Here is a 20,826-nt window from a genome sequence, read left to right as displayed (position 1 = left end):
TCATGTTTGCAGTTAACCTCCATGATTCCTTGACTCATTTGTTTTTGAAATGCTGTCTAACGTGTGTCTGCAGACAGCGGTTATGTAGGCCAGCATCGCTGCTTTGTTTTCCCACGATAATAGTATCCACTGTGTGGCATCTAGAACTTTCTTATACAGATCTAATTCTCATCAAGTATTACATAACATGGTCTGTGTCAGTTACATGAGAGTAAAACCAGTGAAATCTGTAATAATTTTACAAAGTTTTCTGACAAATCAATAAATTAACTCATAGCTTCATAGCAAGTCATTACAATATTTTTTTGCCAAATAAGTGGAGGTACTGTAACTAAGCTCTTTGTGCTACAAATGAAATGCAAAAATCTTATCTTTCAAAATAAAACACATTGTTTTGGAAGCAGTTTTCAGGAAGCCGGCATTAATTTTTTTTGCATATTCTGTGTATAGTCAGGTTTGCACACATTAAGTAAGTTGAGGAGTAAAGCAGGTTCAAAGACTAACTTAAAGCACAGTACAATGTTGCTTAAGCTGTAAGTTTCCTCAGTGTAATTTCTGAAGTCTATAATTCACATACAGACTCTTCTCTGCTATGTTCCATAGAGATCAGTTATAAGGTTCACAAGGAGATCAAATTTAAGCTTTCTTTTTTTCTCTCTCTTCAAAAAATTGAAATAGCAGACTTTCAAGATGGCAGAGATCCCAAAGACAGATAAATTCTTAATAAAACAACACTTATAAAAGTCGGTGTTCTTGAGACACACACACACACACACACATACACACACACACACTTATATCTTGTTAACCTCTGTGGCTGCTCAGATTAGTTAACAGTGAGATATCAATCATCTGAGCTTGCCTTACACACATATAAGGTGAGACCTTTTACAGGTCTGAGACGTCTGTGAGAATCTGGCTCAAGGGAACAACTGTTGAGGAAGGCGATACAGGACAAGATGTCCAATACACAGGCCAATAGCAATGACTGTATCAGCGTTTAACGCCGTGAATGATTGCTTTCCAAAGACTTATTTTGTAATTTTGAACGATTTTGTGTGCATTCAGTTTCATCAGATTTTAGGGTCACTGCTTTAGCATGGTAGCCCCTTTTGGGTTAAGTCAAGCGTAGACCCTATGCAAGCTGACAAGTTACGTGGAAATGCCACCTACCATGTTTCAGGCCAGAATTTCTGCATCCAAAATATCCAAAATTGGGAAAAATCCAATATTGACATGTGGATGAAGGTTCTTGAGTCAGGTTCATTTGTGAGAAGACATATTACTGGGCAAAATATCAGTACAATCAGTACAATATCAGTATATCAGTGTGTTTGCAAAAATAAATAAATAAATAAAATATAAAGTGATTCCAAGTGGTTAATTAAATATGATTCTCCTCTGCCATCCTGAAAAGCTGCAAAAATAAGCACAGATAAGCTACATGGGCAGCACATTGCAACAGACAGATAAACCTTAGAACAGCAAACAGGACAATACAAACAAAGAAAGTGCTTATGCACCTCTGGAGCTTGGTCCCCTAGTTCAAATAAACAGTCCACTATGTGAATTTCATTCAGACCTGTTGTGTTCTGATTTAGCCTTGTGATCAGAACTGTCCCTGCAAATGTATTAGACTGTATTAGATGACTGAGTCCAAGCTTTCTTATTCGCTGTCCTTGCATTGAAGAATTTCCTGTGCTTTTCAGTTGGACCTTGATAAGTAACACCCAGGTCTCTAAAGAGTTGTGTATGGGTGTGTTTCCAACATTTGTGACATTTCTACACGCTTTGAACGAGAAACGAACCCACTGTAGACACACAACACATACAAATACATACTCACAATTATATTTGAATATTAGGACTCTGATTTAGGCGGGCTTCCCAAACATCTCCTGTTAATCACCCAAGCACGCTGTTCATGAACTATATCCTGATTCTAGTGGGTCCGGTTTTCCTGATTCCACTAATCACAGACTTGATGATCAGTCGACCACAGGAAGCAAATGTGCTTTAGCTTTAAGAGTCCTGAAATACTTGTGAAAGCCTTTGGGAAACCCTGTCCTAGTATATCTTATTTTCCATTCGGATGTGACGTTTCTGACAGAGAGGCTGCACAAAGTCATACATACTCTTACAAAAACCCTCTGCTCCCCAGAGCCAAAGCTTAACACTGGAGTGCATCCCCGTCTCAAAAAAAAAAGCTATGACTGACATTTACACACACACACACACACTCTCTCTCTCATACCAGCAGACTAAGAATGCTCCGCTACGGCTGTGCTGGATGTCAAGTTATCCGTTCGGGGTTCAGCGGTTGTAGATGACTCTGAGTGCAGTTGATGTGAGAGGAGTAATCCTAATTAAAGCACTGGGGAGATCCGCTCAGTCAAACCAGTCCGACAGCCCTTATATCCATTCATCTGTCTGAACAGCTGTCTCTCCTGTGCCACCCCACACACAGACACTGGACTGGTGATGGATCGTGTCAATGGGCAGACTTGCTCTTGCCTCTGTGGTTCTCCTCCCCTTCCGCTCAGGGACACATGCATGGCCATGCCTCAGTGAGGATGGTGGCAGAGCGCAAGGGGTCATGGCATGTTTTAGGCCAGTGTGTCAATCAGAGAGAGCAAGTATTCAGGAAACACATACACACACACACACACACACACTCACATGCACATGCACACGCACGCACACACACGCACACACACACACACACACACACACACCCATTCACATGCACATGCACACACATTTACACTCCCCAACTACATCCGACCAGCTTCAAGATCTCCTATTTCAGGAAGGAGTCTCTTATCTCACTCTTTCTTTGTTATAAGACTGTAGGACTGCTCCAAGTACTCTCTCTCAATTTCATACAGCGTAATACAAAACAAACAAAAGAAACCCTAAAACGAAACAAAACAAAACAAAAACACACCCACACTTATTTAACGGTCACTTTGGCAAATATACAGAGACAGATGAATGTGTTGTGCTTCAAATGACACTGTGCAAATTCTTATTTCAATACCGACAAACAATGGAGAGCAGCGGCAGCCTACGTGATAGATGGTTATACTCTGGAAACTTCTGTGCAATGGACATTACTCAACATTAAGACCCACTGGCGTGGGCAGCGCAGAGTCACATTAGTCATGTGTAAAAGAAAAACAAAAGAGAGAGAGAGAGAGCAGTGCAAATTAACGTGAATGCACACAGTCAAGGAGTGATGTATGATTTGTAAGCACGTCACATCGGCTAACCGCTCCATGAAAAATCCCCCCTTTTCATTATATTCACAATTAAAGATTGAGTTGACAGCACTCAGAATTATCTGATGAACAACCCATAAATATTAATATCAATTTCAACATCGACATTATTAATATTATTGCATTTTTCCCCATTTATTATTACTGTATTACCATGTTATTGACTCTTAGATAAAAAAAAGGAAAACTAATGTATGCATATATGTGTGTGTGTGTGTGTATGTGTGTTTGCGAGCATGCATGTGGTGTGTCAGTCGCTGCTGGGGGCCCCTTGTTGTGTGAGGGTGTGCCAATATTCTACTTTCTTCCCTTTATATTTCAAACATTCAAACCAGTGTCTCAACTGCTGGCCTTTAGCATTGATGCCCAACTCGACACCACCTGAGAGACAGAAAGATGGAGAGAGAGAGAGAGAGAGAGAGAGAGAGGACAGTGGGAGAAAAAAAGCAGGTGAGAATGGAGAGAAAGAGGTCACCGAGTAAATAATGAAAGTGAAGATGTTGCATAGGATTCATCAGTTCATTTTTTCATCCTTTCCTTTCACAAAAAGCTGTAGCAATAGGGACAAATAAACTACCAAAACTCTTGAAAATGAACAAGATTCATGATGTATCCCTAAAAAGTTGGCATTAGTCTAGAAAATGTCAGTTTGAATAATTCAGCTAAGAGGACAGGAGCTACAGTTTCGACCTGGCCTATTGAACATTTCTCCTGTACCCTAACTGTCACTCTGTCTCTCTCTCTCTCTTTCCCTGTCTCTCTCTCTCTCTGCTTGCCATCACTCCTACTCTAGATCAATAACCTGTTCACAGTATGACAGCACAGCCTAGTCTTTTTTGTCAACAGCTAATTTCAAAACAGAGAAACTTGTTTGTACTGGGAAGCAGCACATTTTTTGAAATATTACATTTTTCAGTTATTGAACATATAACAAGTAAACAAATGTCTACTCAGTTTCATGTGTCTAAATATTCAAGAGCAGATTGTATCATGGATCCGCAATGGGACTTTGTCAGGGAACATCTGATTCAACTGTGATGACAAATGAATTAACATAAAAGAGTTGTTTGAAAACCACAATTTTTCACAGTATTATAAAAAACATAAATGAAATGAAAATGTCACTTTATACTAATGTGATATTGGCAGTGCATAACTGAACAGTGCATCCTTTCTACCGCTAAGGTGTTTTTGGCACCTCCTAAAAAATGATCAGCTCTCAGCTTGTTTTCGAGTACATATTAGTCACCGCTCACAGCGGGTGCTCCACAGCAGCCCAGTTAGGATTTGAGTCTTGTTTCACAGAAAAGTTTGCCAGGACTTTGACAGCTACACATCTACATATACAATTATACTCATTTATATTCATTTATATCAACACTGTTCCACAGAAAAACTGCCCCCCCCCCCCCCCAAATCAAAGTAAATAGTAAAACTGAGAGTTTATTTAGCTAAACGCAAGCATGAGACCATTTCCAGTTATTTGAATATATTTCAATCTCACACTGTTTTGCTTGTGTGTGTGTGTCTGTGTGTGTATATATGTGTGTGTGTGTGTGTGTGTGTGTGTGAGAGAGAGAGAGAGAGAGAGAGAGAGAGAGAGAGAGAGAACACAAGGCAGTAACAAAACACTTTTGATCTCAGAGCTGTGAAATACCCAAGAATAATCCCTCTCCCCTGTGTTATCCAATCCCACATGAAGTGAAACGTCAGGATGCTCTACCTCATTGATTCCTTTTGTCATCTGAAATGTTTTTTAACCTAGTGTTTGAAGCATTACGATGATTGGTTAATACATAACTGGGTTTTTGGGATTGGGAGAGTGGGAGAGAAAGAGAGAAAGAGAAACCTTACAGCATAACGAATTGTTTATACACCTTTCACCTTGCATGTTATAAAACCGCCAATGTAAATAAAAGTTAAATAGTCAGCATTCTTATTGCTTTATACACTTGGGCACATCTATAATAACATAAGAGTGTTCTGAAGCATTCGCATTGTCACTACAAGGTAGACGTGTCAGACTATGGTTTGGTTTCTGGGAATGGATATGAGTGTTGTCAGGTGCTGCTTGGCTTGGTGTTATTAAATGCATTGTGTACTCTGCTTGAGGATGCTGTGGAGAGCATCCCTGTCACACAGCATTACATCCCCACCTCTTTTTTTTATGAAAAACCTGCCTCTCTATTTCAGGTCCTGTTTTAAATATGTGGGAAAAAATTTCTGTGCGTGTGAAAGCGGAAGATACTACTTATCCTCGCCTCAGCCTGATGAAGTCCTTTTTTCAGCCCTCTATTGTTTCATTAAAAAAAAAAAAAAATTACATAGTCATTTGTGAAGAAAAAAATAAAAGTAATATTTGGACTGATAACTAAATCCTAAATAACTTTGAATAAATTCTTTACTGCTGAGTTTGTGGCAAGGCTCCAGAAGCACAGCAATCATATTGACTGCACCACTCTGCTGGAAATGCAGTGAAACTAAGCCAGACTGGATTTGGTCACCGCTCGGAGGGGAGGCCAGACGGGATAATCAGGACGCCACAGCGAAGGTGTTTTTGGATCAGTGGTGCGCAGACACCAGACAGGCAACACGGGGCTTTGCCAATGAATGTATTAAAGCAATTTAAGTTTTAACTGAATATTCTTTGATCAAGTTTCGTAAATATCTGTGCTTTACCGTTGACTGGTTCGTACACGTATTTATTTACGGCGGCCGTACATGAACGTTTGGTCACTTTGTTAAGTTCATGATGTCCCTGTCACTAGTGGAATCTGTCTGTGTGTACAGGCAGAGTCTGAATTTCCTCATATTCTCTCACCACACCTTCAGTGTGCAATTAGCAGCAGCAAGGCCAAAAATACAGTAAAAGTCTCTGAAAGCCATGTTCAGCACAATAACATAACAGCTTCTTTACTCACCTATGAAGTCATTGCTCATCCCCAAGTCGTAGTCCCACACTGAAATCTCTAGGGTCTTCTTGGCCAGCTGGTCGTGAGGAACTTCATACAGAAACTCCTGACAAAGAGGAATCAATGAAAGGGCCAGAAAGATAAGGGAATGGAATTTTTAGTCTCTGTGTGTGTGTGTGTGTGTGTGTGTGTGTGTGTGTGTGTGTGTGTGTATGCGCACGCGAGTGTGTGTGTGTGTGTGTGTATGTGTGTGCATGCGCGAGTGTGTGTGTGTGCGTGTGTGTGTGTGCGTGTGTGTGTGTGCTCAGTCATAACCTGCAATTGTCTCAACGACAACGCTCTAATTTTAGACAGTAAAAATGACAGCACTGCGCCTTTGACAATTGTTCCCTCATTTTTAAACCAGATTGGAATCATTAAAATGTGTGAATTTACTATATTAACTCTACGCTTCATAATCTTAATTCAAATTACTTTACGGATCAATATTTATTGAGATTTTCATATTAATGACAAAGGTCTGACAAATGCTCTTGCTTTGATTTCATGATAAAGTGAAACACAAATGAATTTTTCTAATAAATTACAAGCCAATTATAAAAATGTAAGGACACAATGTTTCCATACGACAGTGTATTACAATGCAGTGAGATAATACACGTAGCAGTAATGATTCATGCTCTGACTCCTTCAGGCTAAACTCGTGCTCACAAAACAAAATTAAGCCTTATTGAATTACTGAGGCACATCTGTGGAGGAAAAGGATCTACCTCATTAAACTCTGGGTTAAGAGTTTTCTTCTTCACTGAAGTTTTGTACTTTGACTTCTTCCCCATGTCAGGCTGAAGAACACTGTGAGTAAGAGACAGGGAGAGTGAAGAGAGAGAGAGAAAGAGAGAGGGGGGGGGGGAGGTAGAGAGAGAGAGAGAGAGAGAGAGAGAGAGAGAGGGAGAGGGAGAGAGAGAGAGAGAGAGAGAGAGAGATGGGATAGAAGGGATGAGACTGATGATAACTAAAGCAATCAGCTGGAGATAAAAGGCAGCAGATAAATTACTTTTCACAATGCTCCAGTGATATTATTAGTTTAAAATGTATACCAGTATCTGTTCTAGAGGCTAGGATTAGATGAAAATGGGTGGTTTAATGAGATAATAGCATTCTGCCTCTGTACAGTGCCTATGACCTAGACAATCATCAATTAAAAGCATAGAGAGAACAGTTGGGGCTTGTTTAAAGGCAGTATTAACAGAGCAGTGGAGGTTGCCAGACCTTCCCCAAATTTCTATTTCCCACAGTAACATGAGTGCAATCTCCTAATCTTCTTGAATTCATGCCCTGGTTATGGTGCTTACACAGACAAACACATGCACACACGCGCATGCATACTGCATGCACACCCGCACACATATGCACACACACACACATACTCTCAAATGTACCTACATACACATGCACACACACACACACACATACACACACAAACGCACACTCACACACACACACACGCGCGCGCACACACACTCTCACACACACACACACACACAAACGTACACACACACAAAGTACAAAGTACAAAGTACAAAGGGTAATCTGCTCCCTATGAGTAATCTGCTTGCGTTAATACCAGTTGTCTGCCCGTTCGCTGTATCACACTTATCACTTTGGTTCAACAGCTCCCTCCTGCAGTGCAGTTACGGTTCAGAGGCATGGCAGGAGTAGCCCGCTCTGATGAGGAGCGGTCAGGGATCTGAGAAGCAGTCCATGATCACACAGGCTCAGTATGGTGAGGCGTGTGAGGTAATGGAAAGGAAAGGGCTCCAGAAATCACATTAGTTCCACACAGTGTGAAAATGTGTGGCAGAGAGCTGTTAAAAACAAGCAGGGCCTCAACATTCTTCAGTTACATAAAAAAAAAAAAACACTTCAAAATTTTTCAAACCCAGTTTCTTCTTGTAGACCATACCAACATTTTACCGTTTTAAGGGCACAGTCAGTTTAAGGTGTATAACCCCACACATGATACCAAGGAAAAACCCATTTGCTCTAATACATTACAACAACTACAATTACAATTATTATTATAAGTATAATTATGGCAAGTATAAGACAATTTAATCTTATGTATTACGCATTATCGCTGAAATCAACAACATTGTTATAATTGTGAAAAGTTTTAAATCTCACAGTTTTGTAAAAAAAAAAAAGCTATATGCCAATCAACAAAACAAATCTCTGAAAAGTGCTTGGAGTTCAGTTCTCCAGCCAAAACAGCTCCTTACTCAGGGTGAATTTCTCACTCAGATTCATGAGAATACATAATTAATGGTCATGCACACACAACCCATCTGCCAAAACAACAACAACATCCAGTAATAATACATTGACAAGAAGCCCACAAACAACATTAAGCTGAGAGAGAGAGTGAGAGAGAGAGAGGAGAGAGAAAACAATTCTGGCCTTATCTACAGCTTTTTAAAACCTTTTTGTTCCCAAACAGGATGTTGTCTCCTCCAAGCTAATCAAACCTCAGGGGGACAATGCGAGAAAATAGGCAATGCTTTACAATAAAATATAGATGTGCAAGTGTGTGTGTGTGTGTGTGTGTGTGTGTGTGTGTGTGCGTGCGTGCACGTGCGTGTGTGTGTGTGTGTGTGCATGCCCGTGTGTGTCTGCGTATGCATGCTTCAATAAAGACCAGTGACTGAACAGGAAACAATCAATACAAGAGAGAAAGTTGTCAGAGACTTGCCCAGAGATCCCAGTCTCCACCTGTCCGACTAAATGAATATAGCACAAGCAATGGTCATATATCAAACAAATGATCCATTCTAACACACTCTGATTGATTATGCCTCTGTGGAGTGGAAAACAAACACAAGCACAATATTTTACTAATGTCATGATGGAACAATCCAAGCAACTTCATAGATCCAGTCACAATGTATAAGCACAATAATAGAACACCACAATCTATAATCAGTGTCACCCATTCAGAACTGAAGTACTATGATGTTTTCACCTCATGATAATTCTTTAGGAAGTAACTGAATAACAAGTACAGAAAATGCCAGAAAGCATTAAATGATTGTCTAGGTTACATATACTAGAATACCAATGAAGAGTCTCGAAGTATGCAGGCATATTTCAACAAAAGGTGGACAAAATGTACGACAGGCTACCAATAAAAAACAATCGCCCTCAAATTAGAAATTGCAACACTCTTTCATACAATTCATTTGAGCACAGTGTGTCCTGGTCTCGGGTATTCAGGTTTAGAGTAAGTCTTGGTCTTATGCATGTGGTTCAAAGGAGAACTTATCCAGTTTCCCATTAACTACAAACTCTTCATCTACCTGCAGTGCATTCACGCAGCCTGAATACAATCCCGAATACAATAAATATGAACCACAACTGCAAGAAACCAGTTTCATTGTTCACATTCAAACATCTGATCTTCCATGCCACTCTGCTTCCCAACAGACTTTATGGAAGTTTTCACACTGGGTCCCTTTTAGTCAATTTAAGTGAACTCTGGGTGGTTTGGCAAATATTGGGGCATATGAGAACCCTACAAACTAACTCAGTCTGCCCTAATTAGTCGAAATGAGACCATCTCGTGGACTGTTAGTAATTCGTTTCGTTTGTATAGTTTTAAGGCCTTTTTCAGACCTATAATCCATTACTTTGGACCGAATAAGAAGACGATTTATTATTTTGTTGCAATTCTCCATTGGTTAATTAGAGTTTAACACAAAATTTCAAGCGAACCGGAGTGTATTATTAAACACCTTATGGACGTTGTCGTAGACTTTTTGCGAGCGGAAAATATTTTCGCGAGGAAATTAAATGGGGTATAATAGCAGAATGCTGGTTACCCTACGGATCAAAAGACCGTATCTTTAAAATTGTCTGTTACTCGCATGCTACGGAGTGGATTTTTTGGTTTGGTCCCTTTCAAAACTTGTGTGATCAGGGGGCAATACTGTTGCGTTTGTTGAGGAATGGAAAAAACAACCTCCACAAACAGTAAAGTTGTTTTCGATATTTCGACAAAAGCTCGAAATGTCAACAAGAGCGGTCTACTCAGTGAGGAAAATAGCTATGTCAAATTAGTTTTGTAAACGCGCAACATGTTTAAAATCTAGTGGGCTGTCAAGTCACATCAAGGATTGGTTTTACGCTCCAGAGGGCATCCTTGAAAATACTGCAGCTCCCGCCGCTTCAAAAACTGATAAATCTGGTGCAACCAGACCAATTAAAATACGTGAGTTGTAATCACTTTCTGTTTTCGTCATAAAGCACATGCTGGTGACTATTCATTCATTCATTTTCTTAGTTCGCTTCTCCCAATTCGTGTCACGGGGGTGCTGGAGCCTATCCCAGCGCTCACTGGGCGAAAGGCAGGGAACCGGTAGCCAGGCCATTGCAGTATTGGTGACTATTCACAATTCAAAATAATTAAGGTCCACGTTCCAAAAGTGTGTGCATGTAAAGAGAATTGAGACTATAATAAGAACAGCAAGGGACCAGAAAAACAACTTGGTCCTCTTTCAAGTACACAGTCAGTGTGAACAAAAAAACAGCTGGGTTCTTTATCATTTCATTCAGTCTTTGGTCCACTTAAAGAAGACTGCGTTTGGTTCAGTTCAACAGGACTATATGTGAAAACACCCTTAAGGACGGCTGAACTATTTTGGACTATCTTTTCCCCTCAGCTTGCCTCTGTCTGCTCTCTGCACACCCATGACTCACATCTTGACGAAGGGGTCTGAGTAGCCGTTGGAGTCCATGGCGGCGAGGTGAGCGCAACGAATAATGCCCACAGCCAGGCTGCTCTTCTCTGTGATGTAGCACAGTGAAACCAGAATTCGGCCCCTCTGAGAGAGAGAGAGAGAGAGAGAGAGAGAGAGAAAAAGAGGGAAAGAGAGAGAGAGAGTCCGGCAGAGGAGGGGAGAGAAAGGGTAGACGAGTAAACATGGGAGGAAAAAAAAAATTAATTACCAAGACAAAGCAAAAATCATGCCAAGATGAACTCAAGGCAAATGAAGCAAGGCCTAAGCAATCATCACTGTTACAGAGATATGGAAAATGGCCTTGAACCAGGACACGATTCTATTTCCGATTCAGATGGCGATAACACTGCGGTATGTAATTACTTCCACACTATTTCTCTCTCAGTTTTTGATAGCGAATAAAATGAAGATACAGAAAATTCGTTGGCTCCAAGAAACACCATGTATTGTCAACCATTGTAATCAGCACACTTTCACAAGAACTAGATAGTATTAGACATTCCTAACATTTCTCCATGTAAATACACAGCAGCAGTGTATTACAGCTGTCACAGCAAAAACGGCTCTGCTATAACATTACCACACAAAAATGGACTGAAAAAGCACCATTTCACAGCTGTACCGTAAAAGCTATACAAAACACTTATTTGAGTCAAATGTTTTATCAAATACTAATACTTCCTTAAACAAATGAATCAGAATGATGATTTAAACCAAACCTCAGTGAATATAACAAATACATACCTCCTCCTCTACCACAGGAGCCCCCTGCTCCATCGTCTGATTATTGCCTTCTTTATTCTGTGTGGAGGGTGAGAGGCAGGGAGAGGTAGAAAAAAAAGAAGAAGAAAAGGGGGGAGGTCAGTATACAGGGTCAAAAAACTGTATTTTCTCTTGAGGGGATACACATAGACGCACCTGTGCAATTCTCTCCAAACCCATGTTGTATTTCTTGCTCTCACCCTCCTTCAGCTTTTTCAGTGCCACCCTCACTTCACCTATAAACTCATTACGTCCCAGTCGGTCCATGTCACAAACACACAGCCTGAGAGAGGCAGAGAGAGAGAGAGAGAGAGAGAGAGATAAAGCGTCTGAGACATTCAGGGGCAAGAGATAGAAAAAACCCACTGCAGAGAGCACTCATCTTTAATGTGATACCACAGAGAGCTGGCCAAACAATGAACAACAGCTTTCTCAGAATAAGTCAAATAATAATCTAGAAACTGCCGTTTGTTTAATGAATAACAAAATGGATCTGCAACAACAACAACAACAAGAAGAAAAACATTATTATGACATGCATTTATTTTATACAATAAACATGGGTGTGGTTTCGGGTGATGAAATTTTTATTTGGTCACTGACAACTGCTTGTTTGATTCAATCTCCCTCAGGGCTGGTGTATTTTTGATCCTCTGCCACTTGAGCTCCATTAGGGGAACATGAAGAATGAACATGGGGTAGTGACAGCGGTGAAGGGGGGGAGGGGGGTGTCGGAAAGTGTGTGTGTGTGGGGGGGGGTGGAATACTCAGGGCGGTTGAGCCAGACAGACCCTGAGAGCTTCGGAAAGCTGTTGTAGAATGATTGCAGGTAGGCGGGTGACACAGCACCATCAGTCCTGCCCTCACGCTCTCTTGCTCAGAGTGGAATTAGTCATACCTGCCAGGTGTCGACACCAGAGGGCTCGCTGGCAGATGGTGATGTGAAGAGAGAGAGAGAAAGAGAGAGAGAGGGAACTGTGAAATTTGAGGAGAAGAATGGAAGCTGCTAATTTCCTTTTTCCCCTTCAGCTTGATGTCTGTGTGTGGAGTCATCGTCACAAAACTGGGGCGTAGACTCTACTTTAGATGGCGTGACTAAAATGACATACAAGATGTTCTTTAACTTTTGAATATATTTGTTCAATTGAACAAATTTGATAAAATGAACGATGATATGGATTTTTTTGTAACGCTGAACTTAGCGGTGGCACTTACGCATCAGTCAGATCCTTAATGGCTAAATGCTTGGTTTGTTTTTCTGTCTGTCTTGGAAGTCGCTTTGGATAAAAGCATCTGCTAAATGAAAAAATGTAAATGTAAATGTGATGTTTGTATGAAATTGCTTTAGATTCCAAATGGGGATAAGGGGAAGGTGATTGGAATGGGAATTTTTGCCAAGCAATGCATCATCTGCGTGAATTCCTCCCAGCTGCTGCTCAGTATGTGCAGTAAGGGACAAGATGTTCATTAGTTCATTTTTCATTTTCTGATCCAGTATCATTCATATCAAAGCGACTCGCAATTAGGGCATAAAGTCTTAGGAATACACAAACAACTTTCAATTCTGGATCTCTGTAAATCTGAGTTAGGTCATTTTTTCCTCTAAATTAACTGAAGGTAATATTCAGAAGCTCTTGAGAATGTTAATTAACTGAAGCAGATGTGTTCACACAGGGTGGAAGCAAAAACTAGCATGCCCTGCAGCCGCACGAGGGGAAGATTGCTTACCAGGGGTGTCAAACATTGCCAAGCATTGTCAGTCAACTTCCGGAGCTTGAATACTGCCTGTCACGATCCATTTCTGAGTTCGGGATCTGGTTTGAATAGTTTTCTACGTTTTCCTATTCTCTGCACCCCAAAATCCAACAGACTATTTGCTACCTTAAGTGGTTCTCCACTGAGGACACAAGAGGGAAACACAAAGACTATTTAATGCTCTGTTCCCACAGTTGGAAAGGATGCACTCTAATGTGGGAGCTTCTCTTTGAAAGAGATCTGTGTTTTATCAAAACACTATGGACCTCACGCTGAGGCAAAGTCAAATCCAATACGTGACCAGGTGCCCGGTGAGTGAACTGCACTTGCCCTTTGTAATCACTTCACCACTGGTGTCAAATGAACCGCAGGATCATGACACCACACAGCTTTTCCAGCAAGGCATTTTAAACGTTATCCATACAATTTGTTGTACAAACACATTTGGCAAGATAGTCTTTCAGTACATTGATCTTTATAATAACAACAGGCTGGGTATGAGGCAAAGCAAAACACCAAGGTATGCCGGGGAAAACGTTTAGAGTGTCCAGTGTATACTTTGCAGGCTAACCCATGCAGGGAGACTGTTAAATGCAAGTTGAGCTCACTATTAAACAACTTAAAGTCATCAGCTCTATCCACCCCAGCACACAAGCAGAAGTTCATCCACTCTATCACACAAGCACAAGTAATGTTTTCAGTAATAAGCTACAGTTAATTTAGCTGTCCACCAAACTGCAATCATTATGCATCAGTGAAGTACGCAGGTCTGTGGAACAGCAGACCTGTTCCTCAAGCATCACTGCCTCTGATCCAGCAAAACCATGACATTCATCCTGGTGGGGTCTATAATCGTAAAATATGTCCATAAAATGCAACGGAACGTGAATGAAGATTTTCATAATTACTCATACTTAATGACCGGAGTGTGATTACCTGTTTGTAAAATGCAGGTGAGTAGAGCTGTCAGTTTTGGACGGATGACCGAAACAAACAGGCAAGTTATTATGGTGTGATTGTTTTTGTCACACAAACCTGAGCGTTTTGGTGGTCATGTCAGCAGCTGTGATGCCATGATAGACAAGGGTCTCGTTCCACACTGGATTGAGTGTGTTCTTCAACGTTTTTGTGCGCAGTTTATTCGCCTGAGGGACAGATAGGCAAAATAAAGAGAGACAGGGAGAGGGAGAGAGAGAGAGAGAGAGAGAGAGAGCGAGAGAGAGGGAGGGGGGTGTAAGGAGGGGTGTTTGAAGAGAGAGCAAGAGTGGAAACTTCATTTATCTCTCTCCCTCAGGAGAAGCCAGACATCTGCTCACCTACTTTATAGAGGAGAGTGAGAGGACAGGAGGCTTCCCCCACCTCACCTCCCCTTCTGTTTCCCCTCACGTCCAACCTGCTGCTCCTTCAAAACAACTATCACACACATGCTTTTACAGACCAGATCAAACAATTACCTACTATTAACACAATCAGCCTAAAGATCAATGCAAACAAAAAGAGAAAAGCGCTTGAGAAAACAATCAGGAAACCACTGCTGCCAGATGCCAGGAGGATGTGTCGCATGGCTGCTTTGTGTGTTTACTTGTTCCCAGCTACACAACCATATCACTGCATTTGAAAATTAAACCAGTGAAGCCTGGCCGCCCAAACCCCCCAGTGACTGCGGAGCGAAATTCTTTGCCTCTCAAGGCACTTGTATACTTAAGCGTCTATCAACATGACAGCACTCAGAAGCTAATTACTCCTAAACTGTATATAGACTCATACAAGACACGAATACACTGATACATACATTTTCACCTGATTGCAAATCACGCCTATTCATGAAAGTTCCGGCACCTCTTAGTATTTCTATGTTTAAATTGCGTTATGCAAAGAAACAGAGTGAGCTGCTGTTTCTCACCTTAATACAGTTGGCTATGCCTGTCCAATTACATATATGAGGTCTGTGTGTGATTTATTCTGACCTCCTCATTCCACTTGTTTCCAGTCAGTGAGGCTGCATTTGTCTCTGAATATTTCATCCAATCCCCCCCCCCTCTCTTTCCTCCAGCTCTTTCCTTTTTCTCCCTTCCAAATGCCTCCATATGGGCTTGTTTTCTTTTATGCGCTCTCTCTGGATCCCTGAGTTTGAACCTGAGTAAGAACGTGAGTCAGAGGTCTCATTCTCCATGCCGTGTGAAGACATGAGCCCTGACACGGACGAGCTTTACATCTAAGGGTGTTGGTGTAGCTCCATGTTCCTGTGGTTATGTGTGATGGTAGGTGTAGTTTGGGAATAAAGAGGAGGTGTTAGTGTATGAGTTCATGCATGAATTCATCACTTTATTCATATACGAATGTATGTATGCATGTACCCTGAATTTCTGAAATAGACATGCAGAAAATTAAATTATTCATAACTTTAGTTTGGGAGCAAGACTGTGCCCAAGATATCACAGACCAAGACATTTCACACCTACAAAAATAGGCACCCACATTGTACTTGTATTTGTGTCAGCATCATTTCTAATGAAGTGAGGGGCTATTAATATTGAAACCCTTCAAAGAGGCAGTTCAGATCCATGTGCAAATCATCAGATATGCATGTACCTAATACTATTTCCTATCAATTTACCAAAATTTACAGAATGAATGGAAATTTGCGGAAAGAGGAGGAAAATCCACACTTGATCGACTCTCTGCTGAACTTGAAATTAAATTAGCTGACTGGATAGGGTTAGCAAACAGTTTCCATTTGCCATGTTAGCTACCCAGTAACAATCCTAAATTCTAGATTAAGATATTTACTTATATAAAAATTAGTAATACAACTGTACATAAAAGCATACTGCCCCTTAAAAGGACACTTAACAAAACAAAATCAACCAAACATTTAAACAAGGGATCAGGAACCTCTGACTCGCATGACTTATCTGGCACCTCTAGGGATTTTATGTGTTTGTCCAACATGTAGAAGCTTACTGAAAACTAAAAAATGCACAAAAATGACCAAAATTAAGTTAACATACTTGAAACATTAATTTTATGTCATTTGAATTAATCGGTGAATGTACATGTAGAATATTAATGTAATATATAAGAGAAATATCCTTATTATGTTCTTGAAATATTCATTTGCGACTGGATAGCAGTGGTCTCGTATGATTGACGGCGACGTTTAGTTGAAAGGTGAAGAGATGAATTTTAATTGGACATTGTACAGGCTTATGTTCATGCCAATTTGAAGTTTGACAATTGTCTTTTTCAAATAAAAAGACATCCACAAGGAAAGATAAGTCTAAAAGTAAATCAAAGTGTATTTGTAGACAACTGTAGAGGTTTACAGTTTGCCTCAGTAAGCTAATGAATTTGTTCTTTGTTTATAAAATGTTGCTATCCTATTTTATGTTCACAGCCAAAGATCCTTTTGGTCAATGCGCTATTACTGATCATTGCCAGTACACTAGTTAGTTGTTTATTGTGACATTTTATCTTGTTCTAGTTCCAGATTAGAAGAAGGGCACAGAACCTGAGCAACAGTGTAAAACTTAGGCATGTCAGTAATAAAACAGTTACAGATCCTCAACAGCCCTTCACTGCAACAGACCTCTAAATATGAGTATCATACAAACAGCTGCCCTCTCCCCTCATCCAATAGAAAATCAACCCCCTTTTAAAAACACAGCCATTATTTAAATAGCAAAACGTCTACATGATTTGATGTTCCTAATGTGCATTCATATGGAAATTTAATCACTGAGGTTTTTATACATATACGTGTGAAAATAACTGCGAGCGCATGTATGTGTGTGTGTGTGTGTGTGTGTGTGTGTGTGAGTGTGTGTGTGTGTGTGTGTGTGTGCGCGCGTGTGTGTCTTTGTCTGTGTGTCCACGTGGGCATGAGCACATGGGTGTCTGCTGACCTCTGTTTCTCGCATTTCAACACCTCTTGTGTTTTTCAGCCCGTGTGGTCGATATGTACCAAGTCTACGCGTGCACACTTACGTACTATCTGACGTTTCTCCCCTCTCTTTCCCCTCGTCCACACTCTACTGTTGACGTGAGTCGTGTAACAATCCTCCCTGTTTCCATGACAACCACCTGCTGCTGTCTCTCATCCTCCTCATGTCCCCCTCATCTGTCTCTCTCATTCTCTCTTTTTTCCTCTGTCCATCCCACCCTCTCCCCTTTTCCACCCCCTCACCCCTACCCTTCATCCACAACTCAACACTGTGTTAGTGTTTCAAGGTCAAAGTGGGTCACTCAGAGATAGAGAGATAGTGACAAGATAGGAATGGAGGTTGGGGAGGGAGGAACAGATAAAGACTGGGGGACAGAAGAGGTAACACAAACACTATAAGGCAGAGGGAGGGTTGGAGGGAGGAGGGGAGAAATCCCGGTGGGCTTTGTCCAGAGACAACACAAATGACTTGACATGTCCGGTTCCATTACCTCTGTGGAGTAAGAGAAACTTCATTTCCAAATCAGAGCCCCAGAAATGACCAAAATCTGACCGAGCTTTATATTTATTTATTTATTTATTTATTTTCTATCAGCTACTGCTGATCTGAAAGTGCTAGAGAGTCACAACATGTTCTTTGCTGTCCAGTTATAGTACCCACACTGTGGGGGCATTATCAGTGCTGTGTTACCCACCACAGAGGCTATCTCTGGCAACGCACCAGGTCCAGCACACATTAATGTGTTGGAAAGGATACAGGGGAGGGTAAGACTGGAAAAGGGGGACATGAGAAGAGAGAGGAAGGTTGTAATGACCTTGCTGGCTCCGGGCAGGAGGTGGAGCTTGACGTATGGATCTGCCAGTCCATTGGAGTCCATTGCCTTCAGTCCCTGTGGGCACAGATACACACAGACATATACCAGCTTCGTGTCACATGCTATATACACACAAGCATCATCATAATGCACAGGCTTCTCCACACAGATGGAGGTCAAAGTCAATGTCATATTAGAACATTAAAAGTGCACACAGTTTCAAGGAGATTGCCTACGTCTAGTCACGTGACACTTCCAGTGTTTAGCATGGTTGAGAGGAGATGGGAAAACATTGCTCTGATGTCAGCTGCAGAGATCGTGTTAGATCTGTGGAGCCTGGAGAGCTAAACCAGAGTTAATCCCTAGCCTTTGTTTATTATATGGTCTATTCAAATAGCTTCTGGCAACCTAAGGTATTGTCCAACTTCTAGCAACTAACTGTTTGGCTCTCTGTAAAAACTGTTTGATGTTTGGTGCTTTTCCGAGGACTGGCTCTAATTCAATTAACCTCCAAGCTGTGAAACCACAATCTGTGACAATGGGATAATGAAATGAAATATTTGGCATTTTACCAATGGCAAAGCAATAGCAAACTCAGCAATAACACTCTTATAATCACACAGCAAAATAAGAGTCAAAAAGGCAAACAGCTTATTGCTGACTTTGGTCATAAATTGGTCAGCCAAGGGTTTATTTTTTTATTTATTTATTTTTCTGACTGAATAGGAGAAACAGTAGCTTACTGTTTGACTTTGAGTGTTAAGGTTAGTACGGTGTAGCAGAGCGTGAAAATGTAGCATACCTTAGCCCTCAGGATAGTACAGTGGAGGCAGTTGTTCTCCTGATCAAACAGGAGGCTGAACTCCAGAGTTCCCAGGTAAGCTGAAACAATAGTCAATAGCCACAATCACTTATCAGGGATTTGCACCTGTGTTTCAAAACAACGGGTGCAGTACAATTCAGAATGACTGATTCACCAGCGAGGGGTTATTAGCATTTACGTAGCAACCTGTCCTGCTTCATTTCATCAATTCATGGATTAGCCTGTCCACTAAAACACACTGCACAGCAAACACAACACGAGTGATGGAGTCAGCCTGTAACAGCAACCTGTCCAGATACATTAACCACCAACAAAAAAAAATCAGCAAATTTCATACAGTATAAAAATCACAAGCCTGCACATTCCTGAATTTCTTTTCCTGAAGTGGACAGGAATGTACAATTCTCTCATGCCTATCAGTCCCTCAGGCTAACTCATAAAGTTTGACTGACTCTCACAGCATACTTTACATTAATGATGCAAAATCCTCTTATGCCCATACAGTGTGATATATTCTCACACCGCGTTTTACATTAATGATGTAAAATCCTCTTACACCTCTAACGTATGAATTACTCTGACAGCATATTTTACATTAATGATACAAAATCTCGTTATGCTCGTAGAGTATGGCATACTCTGACACCATTCTTTGAGGTAGTTGATGAATCATGAATGACAGAGCTCAGAAGAATGGTAAATAGTTGATCACAAGAGTAGTTATGCAACAGGAGCACTGCAAAAAACCAACTCCAGATCTCTAGACAGATTTCCTGTGTTACACTTGACAAAGCAGCGATGACACATACTGCTTCTCACAGAATTACACACCACATGCAGTTTCCAGCAATGACTTAAAGACAGTCATTAACTGCCACCTGCAGTAGCACACAACACAACAAACAGACACAAACCAAGAACATGAGGTCCTGAAAACTCACTTTCATCATCAGAGTCCATTAGATCTCTCTCATCTCCTCCATTCTCATCCTTGTCTCGCTCTCTCTCTTTGTCCACCTCTCCTCCATCCTTAACTCCGTCCTTCTCCTTGTCCCTCAGGGGTTGTTTCTCCCGTGGGGCTGGCGGAGAACAGGGGAAGTCATGGAAACGGGGGAAGAAGTCTGAGATCTGGGGAATGGGGAGTATGGGACCAGGGCATACATTGATGGCAAAGTGCTCCTGCATCGAGATCTTGACCGGCGAAGGAGGAGCAGGCATGGACGGGGGAGCGGCGGCAGATGGAGGGCTGAGAGATGAGTTTGAGGAGGAGGCAGGAAGGGCAAGATGGGAGGAGGAGCCAGGGGCAAAATGGGAGTGGGGTTGAGGAGGTTTGGACACACTCATCTGGGCAACTTAACAGGACTAGAGGGTGCAGGAGAGAGAGAGACAGACAGACAGACAGAGAGAGAGAGAGAGAGAGAGAGAGAGAGAGAGAGATGAAAGGGATTGGATTAAAAATGATTATCTTTCCTAACTTTGTCACAGTGATGCTCCCTCTCTGATACCTCAGATAATTTTTTTGTCTTTCAAACTGATTTTTTTCAGTAAATCAGCATAGAACATCCGATGGCTTAGTTTACTCACTGGTGTCGATTGATTAAATGGTGACACTGTAAATGACAGACGGTACAATGTCTTTCCCTATGTCCTTTCTTTAAGCCATGTTTGATCCAATTAGTGTTTTGCTCTGAGATAAAAATATCGTGCTGGCAAAACAGATCAATCTAAGTGCTAAGAATCTA

General features: G+C 41.2%; 1 protein-coding gene across 1 annotated transcript; it reads right to left on the bottom strand.

Annotated features, from left to right (window-relative positions):
• Positions 1-3,531: 3,531 nt before the first annotated feature.
• Positions 3,532-20,440, bottom strand: doc2g (double C2-like domains, gamma). The gene is made up of 10 exons (XM_030775676.1): positions 20,026-20,440; positions 19,064-19,143; positions 18,262-18,336; positions 14,539-14,648; positions 11,905-12,031; positions 11,731-11,787; positions 10,946-11,070; positions 6,964-7,045; positions 6,203-6,299; positions 3,532-3,662 (listed from the first exon to the last, which is right to left on the bottom strand). The coding sequence occupies exons 1-10, from the start codon at positions 20,426-20,428 to the stop codon at positions 3,532-3,534; spliced, it is 1,287 nt and encodes a 428-aa protein (XP_030631536.1). The 5' UTR covers positions 20,429-20,440.
• Positions 20,441-20,826: the final 386 nt, after the last annotated feature.

Source organism: Chanos chanos, chromosome 5 (genome assembly GCF_902362185.1).
Source record: "Chanos chanos chromosome 5, fChaCha1.1, whole genome shotgun sequence".
NCBI lineage: Eukaryota > Metazoa > Chordata > Actinopteri > Gonorynchiformes > Chanidae > Chanos > Chanos chanos.
Note: the sequence above shows the minus strand (reverse complement) of the source record. Positions and strands in the feature narration are given on the sequence as shown.

What these genes read in the sequence shown, in the direction of transcription:
- doc2g (XM_030775676.1), bottom strand. Translation starts at nt 20,428, where the DNA reads ATGAGTGTGTCCAAACCTCCTCAACCCCACTCCCATTTTGCCCCTGGC. An exon ending in ATGACCACCAAAACGCTCAG is followed by an intron (nt 12,032 to 14,538) that starts GTTTGTGTGACA and finishes TGCCTCTCTCAG; the next exon opens with GCTGTGTGTTTGTGACATGG. An exon ending in GATGAGCAATGACTTCATAG is followed by an intron (nt 3,663 to 6,202) that starts GTGAGTAAAGAA and finishes TCTGTCTCTCAG; the next exon opens with GTGGTGTCGAGTTGGGCATC.